The sequence below is a fragment of the Gasterosteus aculeatus genome, chromosome 7, assembly GCF_964276395.1.
Source record: "Gasterosteus aculeatus chromosome 7, fGasAcu3.hap1.1, whole genome shotgun sequence".
Classification (NCBI taxonomy): domain Eukaryota; kingdom Metazoa; phylum Chordata; class Actinopteri; order Perciformes; family Gasterosteidae; genus Gasterosteus; species Gasterosteus aculeatus.
Genome location: NC_135694.1, coordinates 15,410,420 through 15,433,588, shown reverse-complemented (window position 1 = coordinate 15,433,588; position 23,169 = coordinate 15,410,420). Strand labels below are relative to the sequence as shown.

At 43.5% G+C, this 23,169-nt stretch overlaps 1 protein-coding gene across 6 annotated transcripts in view; it reads left to right on the top strand.

The window, feature by feature from the left end:
- robo3 (roundabout, axon guidance receptor, homolog 3 (Drosophila)) overlaps positions 1-23,169 on the top strand; it is a 125,478-nt gene that overhangs the window by 85,954 nt on the left and 16,355 nt on the right. For all 6 annotated transcript variants that reach the window (XM_040181840.2, XM_078106481.1, XM_078106480.1 and 3 more), the window contains exons 5-14: positions 600-738; positions 1,570-1,697; positions 12,084-12,208; positions 13,474-13,645; positions 15,093-15,298; positions 19,362-19,443; positions 20,110-20,278; positions 21,973-22,139; positions 22,241-22,362; positions 22,449-22,665. In XM_040181840.2, the coding sequence (XP_040037774.2) occupies positions 600-738; positions 1,570-1,697; positions 12,084-12,208; positions 13,474-13,645; positions 15,093-15,298; positions 19,362-19,443; positions 20,110-20,278; positions 21,973-22,139; positions 22,241-22,362; positions 22,449-22,665 (1,527 nt within the window). The remainder of the gene's footprint in view (positions 1-599; positions 739-1,569; positions 1,698-12,083; positions 12,209-13,473; positions 13,646-15,092; positions 15,299-19,361; positions 19,444-20,109; positions 20,279-21,972; positions 22,140-22,240; positions 22,363-22,448; positions 22,666-23,169) is intronic.

Here is a 23,169-nt window from a genome sequence, read left to right as displayed (position 1 = left end):
CATCTGTTTTCCTTCTGTGCTGGGCTGTACTTTCCTCAGCTGAGATTGATGTAGCAGAAGATGGATCCCTCCCTCCCAGATGCCTTTTGCTTTCCTCCCCTGACCTCTGCTCTGCTCCCTCTTTTTGATTCTCTGCTCCCAGCAGAACAGCAACATAAGCGCTCACAAAGTGTGTATTGATCCGGGGAAACGGATAGAAGATTGATATTTTCTTTTTAGGCCCACCAAACCCTCTCCCCCTCCCCACCATATCCCAAATGCTGTTCTTTTCCATCAACAGGAAAGCCAGTGTGTACACTACTGCACTTCTCTCAGCCGTCAACATTTTTAAATTATGATCATAATAAGAGTTACGTCTCTCAGGATATATCGAGATTGGTTCTCCATCCTGTTTATCTCAGCGTTGTTCTGCACATGCTTTCAGCCTGTAGCTCATCAATAATGACGCACAACACTCCTTCCTGTTACCGTGTTTAGTTGTGGTGGTTTGTTGGTGGTTTATTCTCATCTGCATCACGGTCACCCAGGAGGGGTCATTTAAGTTTCCTCCCACATATATTTGTAATCCTCTCTGAGTACTCTGTCTGGTCTGATTTCAGAGAGGCCGGTGTTCACCAGACAGCCAGTGAACCAGGTGGTGTTGGCAGACGACACAGTGGACTTCTTCTGCGAGGTGCACGGAGACCCGATTCCGACTGTCCGCTGGCGGAGAGAGGAGGGGGAGTTAGCTCGGGGCAGGTACGGATGAAAGAAGACCCCTGTGTTGTCAGTGATCTGCTCCAAGCGCCACTATCACCCTGGTGTCATCTATCCGCGTATACGGTGGTAGTCAGGGTGTTACAGATTCCAATGTTCTCTGCTGAGCTAGGCAACATGATGAAATTATTGAGTTATTGATTGAAAAGATTTTTTTTTGCAAGTGGATGTTTTGAGATCAAGCTTGGAACTCAAAGGGTGGAAAAGTGTCCAGTCCTGAAAACTGGCTGGGAGCTGGGAGCTGACATCTTCCAATCAAAGATTTTGAACAAATATAACATTTTTTCTTTCTTGAATACATTACTCATCCTGGATTAAAGCCAACGAACTGCACACTTTTTGAAAAAAAAAGACGGTTAGTTTTCCTAGGAGTCCAATGTACAGCCCCTTGTGATGGCCATCCAGATGTAAAGGAACTGAACTGAAATTTCCCCGCATTCGTGAAGACAGTGATATTAGTAGTAGTGTATTGCATGGTAACAAAGTGACTGAGGAACTGTTAGAGCTTCGTAGATTTAGCTGGATGAAGCTTGGATGATCCCTCAGGGGAAATGGGGTAAAATGTTCCCGAGTTGTCAGAAGGGTCAGATCTCCACAGGGGCCTAAAGCTATAAGACAGTAATCTGACATTTTACTAAACCCATTCACATAGTGCAAAATGCATTATCGCAACTTTTCAGATAGTTAGAACATCAGCCTCATACTTAGCCTGACAGCTCTGAATTTTGTTGCATTTAAAAAGTTTTAAGGACACAGAAACTTTGAAAATTGAAAATGACCAGCAAGTCTTTCTGTGTGTGGGTGGACTTCCAGGTTTGAGATCCGCAGCGACAACAGTCTGCGTCTGACCCAGGTGCGAGGTGAGGACGAGGGCACGTACACCTGCGTGTCAGAGAACAGCGTGGGCAAAGCCGAGTCTTCTGGGACGCTGCAAGTGCACGGTGAGGCTCGGGCATTCAGCACATAGTTCCAAGGCCAGCTGGCTGCACAGTCGTGGTGTAGTTGTTCAAATCATTGTCTTGTAACTTCTAGTTGAAATAAATCATGTTTCATTAATTATGAAAATGAAATTACTATTTCAACACTTAATACCAGAGTGAATAGTTTGCACAGATGGGCAGTTCTGCTACGATGCATCACACAACTTCTCCCAGTGGCTTCTGTGTGAGGTTTGCCATTAAGTCCGTCTCCTCTCCAGGATCATGTTGAATTGTATTATTAATATTCAAAATGGGGATATGAGATAAGCCCTAAGAATTCCAAAACAAAGACTATAGAGGGTTCACACTGCCACTGCTAACATGCACTGAAAAAAGTTTGAGTTCCTTTTGAGTCTGTGGAGCGAGAGAGTTCAAAAAGAAGTGAGATTGCATTAAAATGAAGTCAGCTCTTGAATCGAGGCACTGGGAAGAAAAATATGTAATGTGTGATAACAGGAAATAGTTAGGGTTTTGCTCTGCAGCATTTAATTCTGTTAGCAGGCACTCCACTCTGGACCACCACTTCTGACACACATAACGTATATTCACATACTTCATCTACATGCATGCACTATACATCATCCTTTTATAACGACACATATCCAAAATGTCTCTTTGTAAAAACATTTGACTCTAATACACCACCAGAATGCACAAACATTTTGAAACGGTCTTCATCCAATGTTCACATTTCAATTGAGAAAATGTATGAAAATGAGCCAATATTTCAAAAGAGAATGTCCTATCTGCATCTATGAAAATGTACAGAAAAAATGTAATGCAAAACTAATTGTCTCATGTAATAGTCAAATGGGGAAGTTCCATGGTGATAGGTTTTAGTAAAATATATATTTGAATGTGAATAATAGCACCTTTATGCAAGAATTATAACACAGGACTTTAATCATTGTTCTTATGACTATGGTCAAACGGATCATGTGCTGGTTTATTTAGCTGCAGTATTGTGGATAATAGGATCCACCCCCTCCATAAGAATCGGAACACAACCTCTAATCCTCACTTGTACGTCCACATCCAGTTCATCATCCCTCTACCCGCCTCATTCTCTTTTACTCTGGTATTGGTTCATATAAATTGCCCAACCTTTTCCCCGCAACCATCTTGTTAGGCCACATCAGGTTAAACACAGGTGGTACTGATAATAGTCATGATGGTCCTGCTCCATTTGCCTTGCCAAAGTCATTTCAGTGAGATAGCACACTAAACCCTGACCCACCGAAACAGAGCAAGGCCATACTTAACGTTATTAATTAGCCCTGCTACGTGGATCAGTGGTGAGCAGAGCTGAGCGGCTCTGGTGCTCCACAGTTCTGACTCCTACTTGTTGAAATATGTCTTTCATTGTGACTTATCATCTCATTCATCTTCTTCTTTTTCACCCTTTGTGCATCACTTCATCGCAGTCGGGCCATTCAGTAAGTATTCCATTTCATCCCATCTAGTGTGTGTGTTTGTGTTTCTGAGAGCGAGAAAGAGAACAGATTTAGGTTGCCATGTTGGAGGTAAATCCCTCTCTATCACTGTTGCTTTATATTTGCAATTGTTTCAATCAATCAATTCCAAAAAGTCAATTTGTGTTTAAGTTCTTCTGGAAACCCTGATAAGCATGCATCTTGCACTTTTGTAACATAAAATATGAAATGCAAAAGGATATTAACACCACTAACCAAATGAAAATACTGTACTATTACAGTGTTATAGTAATATACTGATGAATCACAATTGTGACAGTTCAATTTCCTGGCTGGGGAAATCGTGCTTTTTGAAACATTTTGAATTTAAATTCATCATTTAACAACAGGCTGATATCATCATATCAGTGTTCTCTTGTACTTATGTTGATCGATGCCACAAATCTGTGAGTGGAAAGGAAGCACAGAATACTTCTTTTGTGAAATCAAAAAATACCAGAGTAGACTTTTTTTTTTTTTACAGGCAGGGAAAATGTTGTTGGTACTTTTTGTTGGCAATGGTGGAGAACAAACATGTAGCCGAGGAGAGTAGTTTTACAGGTATCTGAGGAATTGAGTGTCGGAGCAGAGACTTACTCTTTCTTCTGTCACAATAAGAACATTGTTTAGCAGAGGAGCTCATGTTTGGGAGGAATGTCCTTTGTGTTGGGTGGATCTGTGGGTTCTGACTTTTCACTGGATAAATTTATAGTCTAAAGGAGCAATGATTCTTCCTGAGCCCACACCTAACTGAACTAGCTGATCTGTTTCCACCACTCATTCACTTCACATGTGCGTGAGCAGAGTAGAAGTAATCCTGGTAGCTATGGCACGTATTGGCACAGGGCATCAACAAATATTGCCCATAAAGGACTGTTCTCTTTTCTCTGGTGAATGATGGGGAAACACTACATGAATTTAAAGTTTGTTTAATACATGTCCAGCTTTGTATTACATCTCTCATATGTTAACAAGAACACATCAGTCAAAGAGGTTCCTTACACGGCTTACTTTTCAGTATGTAATCAATAAAATGCTATTTTAAGACTAAAGTGCATACTTAAAGTGGTAAGTAAGTATGTGCAGGCAGGAGGCAGGATGACCTTCCCTTTGAATTCTATTCAGTTACATTTTGATGTAATTTACCCTGTGGGGCCAGTTTATTCATAGTCTATTTAAAGCTGCACCAGCCCTCCAATCCATGTATTAAAATTGTGTAAATAGGTAGGAGTCCTGGGCGTAAAGGTCCCGCTCCAAATTAAATAAAAGTATATGGGAATTATGGTCCAGCTATGATTCAATTATTTTTATTTTGTAGAAAAATCGCAAATTAGAAACTTTCCTCAGAGGGCTTCCCAGTCTGTACACGTGCAACATTATCTGTTCCATAACCCTCACATCGGCACAGGAAAAACTCCCCAAAAACAATAAGAGCTTCAACAGGGGAAAAAAAGAAACCTTAGGGAGTAATGTTGGGTATTGCTGACGGTAATAGTAATTTGGCTACTAACAATAATGAGAGGAGGAGGAGGCAGGAGACAGGACCAGAGTCCAGATATAACCATGATCCATTGAAACTTTGAGGAGAGGAAGCACAAAAACTCTGGGGAAGAAGCTGAAATAAGTGATATATGAGCATGTGATTGTGTATAGAAGGAGAGAGAGAAGAGGAGAGAGGAGCTCAGTGTGTCACAGGGAATCAGCTCATCTGGCTGGTCCAGGCTGACTTGAGCCAGACAAGAGGAAAACCATAAGCCTCGTCTTAAATGAGCTGACTGTGTCTGCCCCCCCAGACTGAAAGTAGAAGCTGGTCTGACAGAAGAGACGATTGGTGACTGAAGGTTCTGGCTCCAATCCTACTTTTTAAGACTCTAGGTAACAAGTAAACCAGCATTCATGCAGCGCAGCTCTTTTGTAGGGCAATATGGTATTACAAGCTCCTTAAGATAGGCAACAAGGGCCTTCTATTCTTCATTCAACAGGGAGAAAGTGCAGAGAAGCTAATACAGGAATAATATGATCCCTTTTCTTAGTTCTTGTTAATACACATGCTGCAGCATTCTGAATCAGCCGTAGAGGCTTATGAGACTTATTAAAGCCGCCTGTTAACGTAGAACCGCAGTAATCTAGACTAGATGTAACAAATACATCACTTTGAGACAGGAAGTGCCTTAGTTTTGTATAAATTAAGTGAAAAAAGGCTGGATACCAGAGCCATTCCATCCAAAGAAACTATCACCCGACAACTGACTTTGAAGGTCCTCTGGTCTTATCAAGATGACTGACGTCTGAGTTTGTCTGAGTTTAAAATCAGGAAGTCCCTTGTCATCCAGGTTTTGATATCCTTGAGACCTATAACACATTATGCTTTGGAAACAACCACATCCTCAATCAAGATTTCCAAATGGAAACAGGATCAGGGTCTGTGTCTGAATAGAGAGGATGTGATATGAGAGGACGAAGAACTCCTGCAGCAGCAGCAGAAGCGTGAGGGTGTGTGTACTCAGGCGTGTGTGCGAGAAACAGGCTGTCTGCATCAGCGTGGGACTGTGACAGCTGCCTGTCACATCCAGTTTCCTGAGGAACTCCTGCTGGGAGCCAGAGTGTGTGGGTGTGTGTGTTTGTTTCCCCCCCAGTGTGTGATAGCTTCAGTACGTTAGAGCAAATCAAACGTCGACTGCGTTTAGGGGAGTGGGGGAGGTAAGACTCTTTGGTCGTGAACACTTTGTCTCCTTTTGCCATACGACTGAGCAACACAGCATGCGCACACAGCAGCAACACTGATCCGTCCAGGTGGGAGCACAGCAGAGGTGGAAGGATTACTGAAAATTTGTACTCGAGTACAAGTACTGTTACATTGCTTAAATTGTACTCAATTACAAGTAAAAGTACTTTTCTCAAAAACTACTCAGAGTACAAATTACTTTTTAACCGATGGATGTTTTATTGCATCGTCAATAGCAGACATTCGATGTATAAAATTCAAATTCAAAGCACATTTCTCAGACGAACGATATAGAAAAATTACAGGCAATTTTATGGTGACCGACACGTGCAAACGCGTTGCAAACGCAACAGTTAAACGCTGCAAGAGAAAAATGCGGCGATCCCAAAAACGACCAGAGCAACGCAACGCAAACTTCAAAACACATGCAAGAGAGAAACGCTGCAAGTTTACTCAAGAGTAAGAGTTGGCCTTTGCTTATACTACGTCTTAGAATAATTGGCGCGGGCGTGATCTGACAGCCAATGAGCATTTGCATTAAAAAAAAAATAATCTTGACGGTTTGAATATTATTTTAAATTGTGGGCAAACTCATTAGTAGGGATTATTTTTATAATCGATTAATTGGTTGATTATTTCTTTGATGAATCGATGAATCGAATAAAAAAACCAGCTTTAAAAAGCTTTAATTTCCGTTCAGTTGGATGACGAGTAAACAGCAGGGCTGTCATGTGTCACGCATTGAGCGTGACAGTCAGTCATTTCGGTCTTTAGTAACTCGTCATGTGACTCACAACAACTGCCGGCGCTGCTGGCTCATCTTTCCTCTACGTCGGCTCGGCGCATTTACTTTTGCTCCTCGCGCATCTCCTCAACTCATTGAGTGATGTAATAATCGCGCGACACAACGAATCGATAATGAAATTCGTTGCCATTGCTTTTAATAATCAAATTTTATCGATTTCATTGATTTGTTGTTGCAGCCCTTCTGAATAGCGACTTTAAAAGTAGCAAAGTAGATTACATGGTGTAAATTGTACTCAAGTATGAGTAAAATTACACACTTGAAGAAAATACTCATAAAAGTACAAGTACCCAAAAATACTTAATTACAGTAACATGAGTATTTGTAATTCGTTACTTCCACCCCTGGAGCACAGTACGTTGATCGTGTCTTATACCCAAATAAATCTTTTAGTCACTAGACAAGAATGCCCATATCTGCCATTAAATTCTGAGAAGCATAGCTACATAAAAGTAACTCAGCTGAAGGCTGCAGTCCTTCTGAAAATACGACCACATCTGAGATGAAAACTGTGAAGCTGTACTGGATGCCAGTCTGTGTGGTTTGACAGCGTTAGACTGTTCAATTGAAAAGTTCAGTTTATGTGACTGTTTTAGGTTTGGTTAGAATAAACATCTCTTGATTTGAACCATCTATTTACATTAAATTACAGGTCATTTAGCTGATGTTTTATCCAAAGTGACTTACATTACATTGCATTTTTAATGCAAAAAATGTTTGCCCGGTGAGCAATTAGGGATTAGGTGTCTTGCTCAGGTACACTTCGACGTGGGGCAGCCGGGACTCAAACCACAAACCTTGCAGTTTCCAGCACACCTGCTCTTCCCCTGAGCGACGACAACCCTCTCTTTGGCTTTATTTTAACAACGGACCGCCAAAGAAGGGCCTGCCTCACAAGGCACACTGGACGAAAATCCCATCATTCTAGTTCCTTAGTAATGAACCAAACCAATCCTACTATGCAGATCGAAAAAATAATAACTCACAACAATAAATACGGAGATGTGACAGAGCTGATGTGCTATGACTGCTCTCCTATCCTAAGGTTGAGTCCGATCAGTGCCTGTCATCCGTGTAAGGTAGGGGTGTAACGATTCATTTTAACAACGATTCGATTCGAATCACGATTCATGGTCGCCGATTCGATTCATGGACGATCTGGGTTAATTTAGAACGATTCGATTTGATTCAGTGACTTGAAAACGATTCAGTAACTTTATTGGACAGTGCAGGCAAAGTTTCTGAGATCGCTGTTGTTTTTTGTAAGGAAATCAGGTTTAAATTAATTATGGATATTATAAACAAGCAAACAACAATTAATGGCAAATGTATTAACCTTTTATTTGAATCAAGTGCCATTTTCAATGTAAACATTACACAATAATTACACAATGTTTGGATCAATTCACAGAACCCCGGTTTTTCAACCACATTGTAGGGTCGCATGTCTTTACAGATAAACTTGGCAATTGTTACTGTGATGTTGAGTTTGGTGCTGGCGAGGCCTGAGGTGTCTGCAGAGCTGGAGTTACCTGCTGCTGCAGCGGTAACGCTGCTAGAGGTCCTGACTGTCGGCGTTGTTTAATCCCACGGCGCCTTAGTAGATGGCTGGAAAGATTCGTCGTGTTTCCGTGGTTTTTTATTTGGCTTCTACATATTCTACAAACAGCGACCGACTTATTTAGAACACCTCCGTGTTTGCAAAAGCCGAAATGTTTCCACACGCTGGATCGATAAGTCGGTTTTGTTGAGTTTCGCGTGGCTACCGCTGCGTACTGATGACGTCACAGACAGGCAGACTGAATCGAGTAACGTTCAACGTGTCTAAAGTGCAAAGGAATATAAATCGATTAATTGATTCAGTGAATGAATCGTTACACGCCTAGTGTAAGGTAATGACCAAGAATGTGTGGAATGGTGGCGAGGTGAGAGATAAGAGGCTCGTGTTTGTTATATCAATTTGTTTTGTGCTCATGGTATAGAGTGATGTTGTTCTGATTGCTTACCGCCACTACTCGTTATTATTATTATTCAGGCAAATGGACCAGGGGGCATTATTCGGGCGAACGGACGGGGATTGGCTGACGAGGGGGCAACCCATGCCTGATGCATGAGGCCTTGAATAGCCTGTTAGTAGTAGCCACACCATTCAAATAATTGTAACCCTCACGACCCACTCAAACCTGTGCTTTAAAGGATAGCCGTTCAAAAAGTAAGGGCCAGCCATATGTTTTTGTTTTTTTAGAGAACATTTTCTCCTCATCACGAGGTAAAGCACAACCTGCCTTTCCTCCTCTGTCTGACGCTGTCATGGTAAAAGCTGTGGGACTTGAACTTTCGGCCCATGTTTTATCGAGCTCCCGCTTGGTGTTTTACCCTTGTTTTGTGTTCTCTGCCTGTATATAAAAGAAGGCCCTAGGCTACTTCAGATTGCCATGTGTTTCATTCTTTATATAAACTTCAACCAATTTACCTCCCTCGCTCTTCCTCCCGCAGTGATCTGTTTATGTGCCGTCATTTCTGCACACCCGGTTATATATTTCACATCATTGTAAAATTAAGGTGCCATGTGATTTGATAAACAGTCACAGCTTTTCCATTTTACAACAAACAGAAATGCAACCAAAGCTTTAATAGCTAAAAGCCAGAAGCCCAGAATACTAAATGACTGTACCACAATGCGCTGTACAACTAGCTTCCACGACATAAATCCACTGTTTCTCACATTCCTGTCGTGTATATTTCCGCTGCTCTGCGACGATCCATCTCCCTGTTCCATCTCATGTATGGATGCTGTTTCCTCCTGCCCTAAATCTAAAGCTCAGCGTCGCACCCATTATTGCTAATTATTTATTTCAGCCTCAGGCAGTGTGCCGGCTTGCCTGCTCAAATCAGACATTGTTATTCTGCAGACAGGGCTGTGTAGCGCACCAAAAACAGCATTTAGATAAATATATTCCAAGCTGTCACCATATTTGGGTCAAGTTACAGTGTTGAGTGAGGCGCGATGGAGAAATGTTCAGGTGTTGACACGTTGTTTCGGGTCAAATGACTTGCTTTGCCACCGAACACCGTTCGCATCGTGTCTTTTCTCCTGTGTGTTCATCACATCTGTGTGAGCCTGGAGTTGCATTACATAAGAAGTGGGTATTACACTACGTTTCTTTAATATTTCAGGCCTTGCATCAGTCCTGTCAGGAAGCCCGTCCTTAAGGTAGGGGATTGGAAGCAGCGCTTAAGTCCTGCTGCGTGTTTCACACCCAGCGCATTGGGGGTCTCTATGGGCTCTGACCTCTTGGGTTACTTGGGGGGCCGCATCTTTGATCTCAGGACCTCTGCCCATTTTTGCAAAGGCCCCCTTAGAAGTGATCCATCCTGATGCTGACACACGGATCTCCTCCTGCTGTGTGAAGGGACCTGTGATGGAAGCAGTCATTAGGATGACCAAGGAGGAGGGTTACCCAAGATGGGATAAAGTGTGTACGCTTAGCTTATTATTTTCTCAATGTAAAAATATCGTTATATCACTGGATTTATCATTCATTGGATTTTGAAAATGAATGCTTTTGAAAAGATTGCTCATTAATACATATTTACATCAACTAGGCATATTGTATTGAGGGCACACAACAACATTGCATACCGTTGAAGTGCATTGTGACTTTTCAGGCTTTGATACTTTATTTATCCAACTTTTGAAACTTTAAATTAGCAAGTGGCACACTTAAACTTTGGTTAGTCTTCTTTGTATCCTTTAGGACGGTTCTCCACCTCCCTGTCTAGGTTTTTCTCGCTAATTCAGAAAATGAAAGAGTAGCCGGAGATCAGGTGGGAAGATGAGAAATCAATTAGGACTAGCGGATGGCGTCATTATGCATCCACCCCCCTATGTGGAGGACTTGCTGCAGAATCAATAGATATCAAAGAGTTGTGTGAGAGAGCGACAAAGAGAGGACAACCTCTCTTGCCCTCCATCTGTGTTCAAAGACATCTGATTAGCCTGGTTCCTGGGATTCTAAAGGTGACCCACAGATCTGAATCCAGGCTCTGGTGGCTGCTGGGACGCTGAGTGATGGGCTCTCTACCCAAGCACAGGAGATTATCATGGCATATAGTTTAACCAATAAGAATCTTATCAAAGCACAAAAAGTCAATGACACAGTCAAGGTGATCTGTTTGGTCCCGTTGGACAGTAGTATAGGAATCATAGTAAAAGTTCCACATTCTAGTGTTCACGCTAGTCCCACCCAGTACTACGAGGTCTTAGTCCCTTTGCCACCATAGGAACTCTGCCCAGGAACCAGGAACCTTTTGAGGAACTCAATGCGTTTTGACTGCAGGGACCAGAGTTCATATTAAGTTCTGGAGACATTTAACCACCCAGAAAGGTCCAGTCCGCATTTCTCTTTGCTCGATAACATTAAATGCGAAGTTTCCAAACTCATTTTGAAAAAGGTAGGGATGATGAATCTCTGAGAGACTCTCTCCATTTCATGTTTCATCATTAGTAAACACGAGGCAACAGTAAATATCAAAACCGAAGCATTGCCAAGCATTCACAGAACATCTGGGTGGAAATGTGTTTTATTATACATAATCCTCCTGGTCTAAATCCATAAACAATGTTTTCCTGAGTGTGGAAAAACCCTGAACGGGAAGCAAAATATCAACCACCACTCAAGCTTGGTGCACCACAAAATTAAAAGGTTAGAGCTTCACAGCAGAAGAGCGGAGTCTGTTATTAGCCTTCACTTGTTTTGAATCTTCACTTCTTCATAGATCTTTTTTACTTTAAGACCCATGATGACTCCACTATGCGCCAAGTGTGTGACGAATACTGCCTAAATGTTAGCTTTCCTGCTCAGAGAAACCAGAGAAATTGGTTTATTAATGAGAGTTATTGTCCTCTTGCATCCACATGGTGTTTTACAGTGTTCCATTTAGTAAAATCATCTCATTTTAAACTGTTGGACATAATGAATATTAAATCTGAGGGTGAAAGTGAGCTGATAATGTATTAACATTAATTTATCAGCTGACACAGATCTACTAATTTACTGTTATTGGAGTCTTGTTGACTTTTTTTGCATTCATATCCAAAAATCCCTCCTATTTCTAATAGTTTTGTGGCCTTTAGTGCAAGTGTTGACATTGTGAGATGAACCCTTCCTAATTCCTGGTGCGTGCGTGCGTGTTTGTGTAGGTGTGCTTGCGTGCGTGTGTCAGATAAAGAGACAGGCAGAGCTTGAGTGGTCAGTGCAGGCCCACCCCGGTTCAGTGCACTCAATAAAGACGTGGCTTCTACTGTGCCCCAATAACTATTTCTGCCCACTCTCTGTGTGCAGTGCCCCCCCAGATCGTGGTTCGGCCGCGGGACCAGATCACTGCCCCGGGTCGCACCGTAACCTTCCTCTGTGGCACCAAAGGAAACCCTCCGCCGGCCGTCTTCTGGCAGAAAGAAGGCAGCCAGGTAAGAGACTCCTTGAGCCTTTTATGAATCTCCCTTCTGCCGTCTGAGGGATCCATCGTGGTCTGGTGGTCCCTTTGGGTCTGAAAGCCAAATTGTTCAAATTTCAAAGAATTTGATATGTCTAAATAAATATTATATTCCTTTTATGAATTAGATTTTGCCTGATTTAAGTGTTGTTTAAACCAAACTAATACATTATATATGAACAAAACTTACAGAAAGCAGATATCTGTGTTAATCTAGAGTAAATTCCAACTGGATGAATCCAATTATTCTGAGTATGAAATCAATAATGTTGTGATGTTAGTCAAAGCTGCTTTGCTTCTTACAGACATGTTCCTAACTCTCATGCTTCGCTTCTATCACTGTGTAGTTTAGTGCCAAGGTGACTCACACACATACCACTGCACATTCATACACACCTCATTTTCCCACCATGCTCACATGGTATTGTTCACAAAGTGTGTGTGTGCATGCATAAGTACGAGTGTGAGAAAGGCGAGTGTGTGATAAGCACTGCAGCCGGTTGGAATGCGCTGAAAGGCCCGATGAGTGCGTGGGTGCCTGTAGCATGGCTCCCAGGTACAGATTAGTGAAGGGGCAGATTGGAGGAGGCCTGGAGAATGTGTGTGGAACAGGGACAGAACATGAGTGGAGGAGAGAGATACAGAGGAGAAAGTGAGTGGGTGGGGTAATGTGGGTAGCATGTTGGGATGGTAATCTGGCCAAACGCCGTTATTCATTAGATGTGGATGATAAAGAAATGAGTTTCAAGAAGTGTGTTACCATTGCTCCTGCGCTCTTGTTGCTCCATCCATCCCTCAACATCACGTCTCACCTGCACTGCAGTTTTTTTCTTTTTCTCCATGTGGTGCAAAACAGTAGTTTAAGAAATAAGGTTGCCAGGTTTGCCGTTTGAGTTTATCTCTTTCCTCTATCTGCATTTACTGTCCTCAACGTCTTCACCGCTTTTCCTCAAAGCAACCCTAAGTGGTTATTAGTTTTTTTTCTTTCTTAAGCATTCGAGAGAGTCACATCTATGAATTCATATTATGTAAATTCTACATGTTTATAAAGCTGCCAATGGAATCGCTAATATCTGGCATTGAGTTCTGTGTTTTAGCTTTAAGTTTTAAGAATTTTCTTTCAATACTAGTTCCCTGAATAGAAGCACAAAAAGAATCCCTATATGTGAAGCGGATTATTAAAAAATGCCCACAAGTTAAACATTAATCAATGAACAATAAAAAAAATCTCCTCCCCAGATCCTGCTGTTCCCCATCCAGGAGCCGTCCCAGTCGGGCCGTTTCTCCGTGTCGCTAAGCGGTGAGCTCACCATCACCAGCGCCCAGGTGGACGACTCCGGCTATTATATCTGTCAGGCCATCAGCGTGGCCGGCAGCATCCTCACCAAAGCCCTGCTGGAGGTGGAGAGCGGTGAGTGTGAACACACTAACATGTGTAGAGTCACATGACTACAGTAATCTGATTACACTGTGGGATGACCAGTCACATTCAGGATGCTATGATTTTTGTTTATAATATTTTTGACTGCTGTCCATATCCGGTGTTGTTGTTATTTGGCTTTTGCTGACAAAATGCATCTATAAACTCTGCAGAGTTGTATTGTCTAGCATCAACTCAGCACATGATTTCCATCAAGAATGAAATGACACACTGAGATAGAACATTTTTGGAATCTGAGCAAGACATTTTTGGGAAGTCTGAGTAAGACAAATATGTTAAGCGGACAGTGTGTAGAATCAGGCAGCATCTAGCGGAGAGGTGAAAGGTCGCGACCATCCAAAGTGTGAAGAAGCATGGCTGACTGCGTGCAGATGACCCGCTCCTGATGTACAAACATCTCCCCTCATTACACACTCAAGAAAACATTTATTTGTACTATATTCCATATCTGTTCATTAATACCTCTAAATTCTACTCTGGCCGTCGCTTCATACCCCCCCCACCCTCCTATGTAGTGGTAATGGTTGAAAAGCCATCCTTCAAATCCTTCTCAAATGAAATCCCCCCCCAGAATGAGTAAACAGCAGGAGTCCTTATCTGATGTAATCAAAAGGGACAACTGGTGATAGCTCAATGCAAATAACCCGCTGCAGCATATGCTGCCCTCTCTTCATGCACACACACACACACACACACACACACACACACACATACACTTAAACAGGGATTTTGTTCAGCTCCGCACACTCCTGTGTTGACTCTTTACACTTTTGGTTGAGCTTCAGCTAGCTGATGATATCAGATCCTTCTACACAGCAGAATACCAATGAAGGCATGCTCCGACTTCTGAAGGCAAATGTCACCTGGTAGGCTGAGTGAAGTTTTCTATTTTCTACTCAGTCATTGCGTCAAAAGAAAAATACAATTTTTCAGTTCCAATCCAGTTATGATTGTGAAGGAATTTACTCCCCTCTTCCAAACTAAAGCATAACTGTCATATTACAGTGTCCACATGTACGGTCAACCCAAGACATAACGACATGGAGAGCAGCCTCATGTGTCCATGTGTTTGTCTGTGGCTAAAAGCATAAATACTCAGGGTTTACGAGCACTAGTTGAAACTTTACACAGGGACATGGATATGTGTGTGTCCATTCCACCAATGGAAACCAATGTCACAACATTTGTGTACTAGATGAACATCATCTTAATTTGAGATTAAGACTAAATTTAAACTCATGTTTACAATGTTTACTGAGGGAATAAATCAAAAGAGATGTAGAGTCATTTTCTCATAGACTTCTATAGGACCAGAGGAGTCGCCCCCTGGCGGACACTTGAGAGAACGTAACATCCACGCATTTCTACATCGGCTCCACTTTTCAAAACACTCTAATTCCAGTCTCTGTCCCGGCAGCACCTTCGGACCGCCTCCCGCCCATTATCCGACAGGGCCCCGCGAATCACACTTTAGCTCCTGGCTCCACCGCTCAGCTGCACTGCCACATCATGGGCAACCCCATCCCCAGCATCCAATGGGAGAAAGACGGCCAAAGGATCCTGGGAAACGATGGTCGAATCAGCTTGATGGAGAACGGTACCTTCCAAATCACCAACCTCCAGGTATTTGAATGAAATAAACAACTAAAATGTAAACACTCTTCATGTTCTCCCTAACTAATAAAATAAAAAAAACACTTTCAACTGTCATTTAGCCTTTCAAATGTATAGGTCTATTGATAACCTTCAAAAATCATAATGCTTTTCAATCCATGATATCTCAATTTCCAGAGAAATGATTTTAGATTTTCACATTAAACATGAGGCATTACAGGCAAGATAAAGACATTTCCACAAAAAAACAGTACCCATTGCAGGAAAAGTACCAAGACATTTTTTTTAATGAGCTCAGAAGAGGTGGTGAAAACCGCATCTGTGAGGCGTCATCACCATGATCATGAGCACGCCGGGCCATTAGCAGTTGTTAGCATCGTCTTACTCCGGGCTAATGATATCTATTCCGCCCAGAATCCCCCCCCGGACATGAAGCAGCACCTGAGGTCACCACATCCACCGCGATGCTCGGAGGAGGCTCACACATTAATTGATTGTGGGTTCTCAATGATTAACGATCGCTGAGACTTGTAATTAAATCCTCAATACATCACTGTGAGTGAGGAGTGGATGAATGGGGTGAGGGCGGGAGGAAGAGGAAGAGAGAGAATTTTCTGCTGCATTCAAGTCATGAGGGAATAAAAGAAATACTCGTGCTTTTGAAGCATGTTGCCGTTTTCTGTGGACTATGGGTGCGTTTGATCACAGTCTCGCAGTGAGCAGACATGACCTCAGATGTTATTTTATTGTTCTACAGCAACAACACCTGGTATTTATGGCTCTGGGTTTCACAGATCAGATCACAAAATGACGTGTAGAAATCAGCTGTTAGTTTCATCTGAGAAACTGTTGTTGCTCACTCTATTGGTTTAGGTTCTGTTGGCGACGTCATATGTTGGACACCAGACTCCATCACTAAAACAAAAACCCAAACAGCTTTAACAATGGCAGAAGACACAACTTTGAGCTACAGGAACTCTGTGAGCTAATGTGCTAATGTTAAGCATGTGTAATGTCTATTATGTTGCATTTTAATATGCTAATAAGCACTAAAAACCAGCTGGAGATTATTGGAAATGTCAAAATTGTACTTGTTCATAAACAAATGATTTATGGTAAATTCATAGTGTCACCTGAAGATAGACCGTCCATGGAGAGAGCCAGTAAGGTTAAGAAAAAGTTTAGGTTTCCCGCGGTCACAACTACGATCTTACTTGCAGTTGCAGTGCAGTTTTTTGCTACATTCTTAGTCAGACAACCAGGCATTTTCAAAATGAATCCCCAGTTTAGTCAGACTTTATGGAGGACGGAACAAAGATGGCAGCATTGTTCCCACCCACCCAGTTTGCCGTTAGAGATGGCAGGTGTTAACTTGCTGTAATAAACTGAATTAACCGATTTTTCTATTTAAAAGTCTTGACATCTGTCCGTGGGACATAACACTTATCATTGAGTACAATACTAAAAAATCCAAATAAATCAGCCCTCACAAACCCAACTGAACCTTAAATAAGCAGTGTAAAGGAGTCAATTTGGTCGGGGCCCCTGGAGGGGGACAGATGGTGTGTTTGTTCCTCGTACCCTGGCATTGAGGAGATGCCATTACCCTGGGATCTCTGCCAGGCTCATACTACCACGGCCCCTCTCCAGGACCAAAAGGAAGTGTGTGTGTGTGTGTGTGTGTGTGTGAGGGGGGGTTAAAGAGCTTTCTGCTGCCATTTCTGCTAAACGGTTGACGTGGGCCTAAGGTACAGGGGGGCGGGCCTTATGGCAAAAGTAAGAAGAAGCAGCAACAAAGCGTGAGTAGGACTACGTGGACAAAAGGAAACAGATTAGTGAGAGTAATCGTGTTAAAGTAGGAAATTGAGCCCATGTGTTAACTTTAAATCCCAGTGTACTCGTGTCATAGCCTGTAATCACATTTCCCTTCTGCGCCCACCTAAAAAAGCATCAGACATCATTATCAACCTTCTGTGCACTGAAACCCATGGTGGTCAGGTTAGCAGGTGTTGGACGAAGAAGATCTCTCAGTTTGACATCCCAACGATGTAGTTAAGCTACAATTATTAATATTCTATATTGATAGAAAATATGCTCCTTCCTCCCGTTCTGCCCGCTTCCGCTCCCTTCATCTATTTTTCAGCAATCTGTTTTTTTTTGCGCAGTACCCACAGCTGCCAAGCTTGATTAATTGTCAGGTGTCCCGGCTGTTTACCCCACCCGCCCCTTCCCCATCCTCCGAATCAAACGCCACCATCTGGGTACCCGCTTTGTACCCCCCCTGAGTCAGCCGGCCCAACGGGTCAACCCAAGGGCAGACACTATAGGGGGAGGAGGAGCGAGCAGCGAGGGATGCTGGGTAGGATGGAGAGTCACCTGTCCCGCGTCCTTTTGGGCGCTCTGACAGGCCACTTAGGCTTGAGTAATTCCTCTGTCAGCGGTTAGCAATGAGCTGCCCCGGACGTGGACGCGCATGTGCACAGCGCTCAGCGAGGCATTAGTCACGATAGGCCCTGCCTTGCATCCTCTGCATAATGTATAAGGTTTTCAATAGGAGTAATACGCAGACTAAGTGAATAAGAGGGGGGGGGGATTGTGTTTGCGGTGGACGAGGTCCTGCATGTAAATTAACTGGAGGACTGAACACAGCAAAACGGATGAAAAAACAAATAAAATTCTGTGTAACCCTCCCTTCCAGAGTGCAACAGGAGAGCGATTTAGAGAGCCAGCGGTCCTCATAGGTGCAGTTAACATTATACTAGCGTCAGCCCACCCGGCGCAATGTGCTGTAAATGTGGCCAATTCATAATTTATCTAGTTTTACAGTTTCTGTCTCTCTCTCTCTCTCTCTCTCTCTGGAGCATTTATTGTATTGTTTTATTATGTCGGGTTTTGTTTTCTCCCCACATTGTCTGAATTAATTTCAGACCTCAGAAAACCTCTGCAAATTGTTTTCTCCGCGCACCGCTGGCTTTAATGGGGCATTACGGCCCCCAAGACGTCTGCATGCCCGACTGCAGACAGGATGAAATATTAATCCAGTTGCAGTAAGCGTTTGAAGTCTTACCAAACATCATATCTAGATCATGTGGTAAACGGTAGTTCTACGGCATTCACTTTACAAAGTAATCTCCCACCAATGAGCATCATTCGTTTACGTTGCACCAAAAGTCCTGGATCAACTTGCTCTCCACGGCACCCATTTACATGATGAGGGGTTACTTTCTCCCAACAATGATCTGCTGAGTTAGCGGCAATAGCAAGTAGCCAACTAAAAGGGAGACGGTGATTCCTGGAGCAGTGACGCTATCAGAAACACGTCGAGAGGCACGTTCCCCAGTGGACACCCCCCCAGCATGTCCCTCTGTTGTAAGCAATTTCACAGCCCGTCTGGCTTCTGGCTTCCCTCCCCAAATATTTGACCGCCAGCATGCACACATACACACACACACACCTCTTAATTACGTCTACTCATAGCATGTCCAGAATGCTAAGTAGCTGTTGAGTATAAAGACTGGCTCCTCACACATTTCTCCACCACTAGCTGCTCATTAAAATTCTCTCCTTTGATCCCTGTGTTAACTCTCCTCCTCTGCCGTGTAGGCATCAGAGGAAGAACATAAAAGCCACCAGCTTGACTCTCGCTTCAAATAGGTCCACTGAGAATATTTCATTTATAAAAAATAACTTAAAATTACTGAATAGCCATATTGAAAGCACACAATCTAAGTAGTTTGTTGAAAAACTTGAAGTATTTAATAATTTAGCGGACAGTTCTACACACATGCATGGGAGGAGGGGGCCTTGCCTCTCTAAATGTAGTTATTGTCCATGTTAGATATGTATATGAGTGGGATTTCCGGGCCTGCCAAACTGACTGTGATGTGGAAGTGTAAAGTCACCTGGTCGGCTCCGTGATCAAAGCTCTCTGCTCCACCAGGTTACCTTCTGCTCAGTAATCTGAGTGGAAACTTTCGTGATGAGATATATGACATTTTTAATGGATTCATTAACGAAGCATCCAATGTTCACTCTCACACTAAACTGATGACACACGTGTTGCTGTTGCCAGGAAACCGACTCCGGGGTCTACACCTGCCTGGCTTCCAGCTCCAGTGGAGAGACGAGTTGGAGTGGAGTGCTCACGGTCAAAGGTAAATTGTCTTTGTGTGATTTAAATGCATGCAAATGACTGGCAGCTATATATGCAAAATCATTTCCATACAATTCATTTTGGTAAATAAAAATCTGATTTTCACTCTTCTATGTTTGCCCTACTATTAGTTGGCACACACACGTCTCTGTGTACCACTTGGCCGTCACAGTGAAATTATTTGTTATAGATTGAAGTGGGGCTGCAGAATAGAGAATAATTGTCAATGGGTTTTTCTGAGAAAACTGAGGCTCATTGTGACTATAGAATTATCGAATGAAGCAACTTAGCCGGTCTCATGAAGCCCTGCAGGTCCTGAGGCTCGTTGCTGGGCAGAGTGCAAACATAGGTGTTGGGTGTATGGATGTGAAGCATAATGTTGACACAGAGCCGTCTCATGTTGGGGATGAATAAATGTTAAAACAGCCCTATTGGCCTCGGTCAGGACAGGGAGGAGAGATGTTGACAGATCATGTGCAAATGTAGCACAGAGTGCTTTAGAATGAAGAAAAAGAGACGCAGTGAACATAGACAAAAAACAAGAAGTCTTTTAGAAGTGAGGGAGTCGGCCCGCAGCGGGCCTGATGCTAATGTCCAGTCAACATTAGATTCCACCGAGGACACGATGAGACGCTCATGCTGGCGTCTCTCTTCCCTCCCCCTCCAGAGAGTGCGGACCCGTCGGTCGCCCAGGCCGCCGAGCCCTTCCAGCTGCCAGGTCCGCCGCACAAACCCATCGTCACGGACGTGTCCAAGAACAGTGTCTCTCTGACCTGGCAACCCAACGCCCACGAGGGGGGAGCCGCTGTCACCGCCTACATCATCGAGGCCTTCAGGTGAGACACGCGCGCTCGCTCGCCGTTGTGTAGCTTGTTGAGAGAATATTTTGTTCTGTAATCAGTCTGCTTCTCTCACTCCAGGCTGTGTTTTTCTTGTGTTGAATATATTGAAATGGAACATAAAAGCATCATTATGGGGCACTAAAACATTTTCCCTGATTTGAAGACTAATGCAAAGCTTTGCAGCTCTTTAAAAAGTGTCGTGCTGCCACATTTATGATCAGAGTATCCGACGACTTGAAAAGGTGAAAATAAAATAGATTAAATGTACCAGCAGGAGGAGTGCATTTTAGTTTGACGAAATTACTCAAAACATGTTGAACTAGCATGAGAGAGTACTCATTTCCCACTCATGAACCACAATGCACCACAGCAGAACGTCCACCTTGGATTAATTAGGGGGGGAACTAGATACAACAGAGAAGTTCCACGGATGGACGGAGGCCTGCAGACAAAGATAGACGGCGCTATGGGGAAACGTATCCCTCCCACTCGATATAGAGGAGGACACCAGCAAGGCCTAATCAGATATAGACGTCCACTGTTGCCCGTGGCCCGTGGCAACGGCGGCGCGTTTCCAAGTAACGCACGCTGATCCTTTATGAGGCAGCCGGAGGGACCGCTGGGGTGTCTGCAATAACATTTCTCCGCCTGAGGTGCTGAGGCTTGTTTGCGGGATCACAGAGAAGAGCGAATGGTCCGGGCTTGTGCACGTGTGTGTGCGTGTTTGTGTGTGTGTATACGAGAGGTCTAATAGTTTTTATTTAATGTAAGAAACCAGACACTGCTTTCAGATTCTCTTTCTGGGGCCAGAGCCTTGTGTGTGAACTCCCAACTCCTTCACAAAGTTACCTTCCATACACACACACACACGCAAACACACAGACACACAAGACGTGAGTATTCATGAAACGTTTTCCTATTTGGTCGTATTGTGCAGTTGAGCACAACTGAATCTCCTCCCCAGATCCCCCCCCCAGTGCCCTTGAGGGAATTCTAAAAGTGTCGAGCAAATGGCTGGGGAGGCCTTTGTGCCTGCCGCTGTGCCAAGGTGACAGTGGATTCACGGAGGGAGAGAAAGAGATGGGATGTTAATGCATCTGGGTGCCACAAGGCTAAGAGGATGCCCTCCTTTTCTGCCATCCGCTGCGGCTTCTTACAGACACCGTTACATTATTCATCGGGACGGTAAATTGCATCACTTGGAGATCTTCCAGCGGGCACAAACTTCTCTGAGTGACTTTGTTCACATCTGTTATTGTTCAGCAGAATATGAGATGGAGCCAAAAATAGCTCCTGCTATCGCCTGGAGATCTTCTCATGCTTTGGTTAAATTGTGCGGCTGCACAACAAATCAGCCTCATGCAGCATGTCACCAGTTCAGTGGTGCAATGAAACTAATGGAACCTTCCTTTTCTCAACTATTGTACGCCAGCACACGTGTGCCTTCAATAATTTGGACAAATATGGAAATGTACTTTTTAGGTGGCCATACTATAAATTAAAGTTATTGTTTATTTTGAAACCATTATAATTCATTAAGTGTTAGGATTTAGATCCTAATCTTGCCCCTGATAAATTTCACATATACAAAACTAAATATGAGAAAATTCTTGGATTTAATGCAGTGTAAGGAAGTCAGTACACACTACATTATCACCACAGATCTTTTATTATCTTATACTTTACAGCCAATCAGCGGGCAGCACGTGGCAGACTGTAGCTGACATGATCAGGATGGAAACACACACCATCACCGGCCTTCTACCCAACACCATTTACCTGTTCATTGTGCGAGCCGTCAACGCCTACGGCCTGAGCGACCCGAGCCCCATCTCTGAGCCCGTCAGAACCCAAGGTCAGTCTGCGACCCTCTCGTGACTGAGAAACACCACCACCGTCTTGTGTGCTAGTCCATCGGCTGCAGCCCTCTAAGGAGAATGTGTGTTTACCACTCAGATGTGAGTCCCACGGGTCAGGGAGTGGACCACAGGCAAGTGCAGCGGGAGCTGGGAGAAGTAGCGGTCCAGCTTCAAGAGCCAGTCACGCTAACAACAGCCTCCATCCGAGTGTCCTGGACTGTGAGTGGCTCTCTGTGGGTCTATGTGTTACGTAGGGATGCTTGAGGGTTCCTTTTTTTTCTAATTTTGCCCCTCGAATCATAAAGGTGGACCGTCAGTCTCAGTACGTCCAGGGCTACCGACTGTTCTACCGACCCAGCGGGGGAACCTGGCTCCTCCAGGACATCAACTCCCCCTCCGAACGTATCACCGTCCTCAGCAGCCTGCTCAAAGGAACCGAGTACGAGATCAAGATCCGTCCCTACTTTGACGAATTCCAGGGAAAGGACAGCAGAACGTTACTGGTCCGAACCCCAGAAGAGGGTAATGAGTGTGGTGACTTCTGAAAACGTGTCCCAGGAAGCGATTCAAAGAAAAACCTCTGCTAGGAAACTAGGCCCTTCCAAATAGCTGTTCATTAGCCTGCCTGGCACCGCATGAATCTCACTAACGTTATCTCATTTCAGGGTTAATTTTATATCCTCTGCAAGTTTGGGTTTATTTATATTGATCGCAGTTTTATTAAATTGAGCTGTGATTCTTCCAGCCCGAGGTTCTCGTCAGTTAGACATGAGATGATTCACAGTCTAGATTAAAAACAAGAGAGATTTGTTTTCTTTTGCCAGCAGCACTTATAAACTTTGGATCGATCGGCCCCAGTAGCTTAGTCTGGCAAAAAGAAACCAACATGATTAAATGTTTAAAGACAAGAGATTCTCTCTCCTGCTACAGCTCACTTTCATGTTTCTCAATTTGTGTGTTTTTATCTCCTAGCTTTTATTCCCTTTTCGAATTTAGTTTTGTACTTATTGTGCTCACCATGAGTAT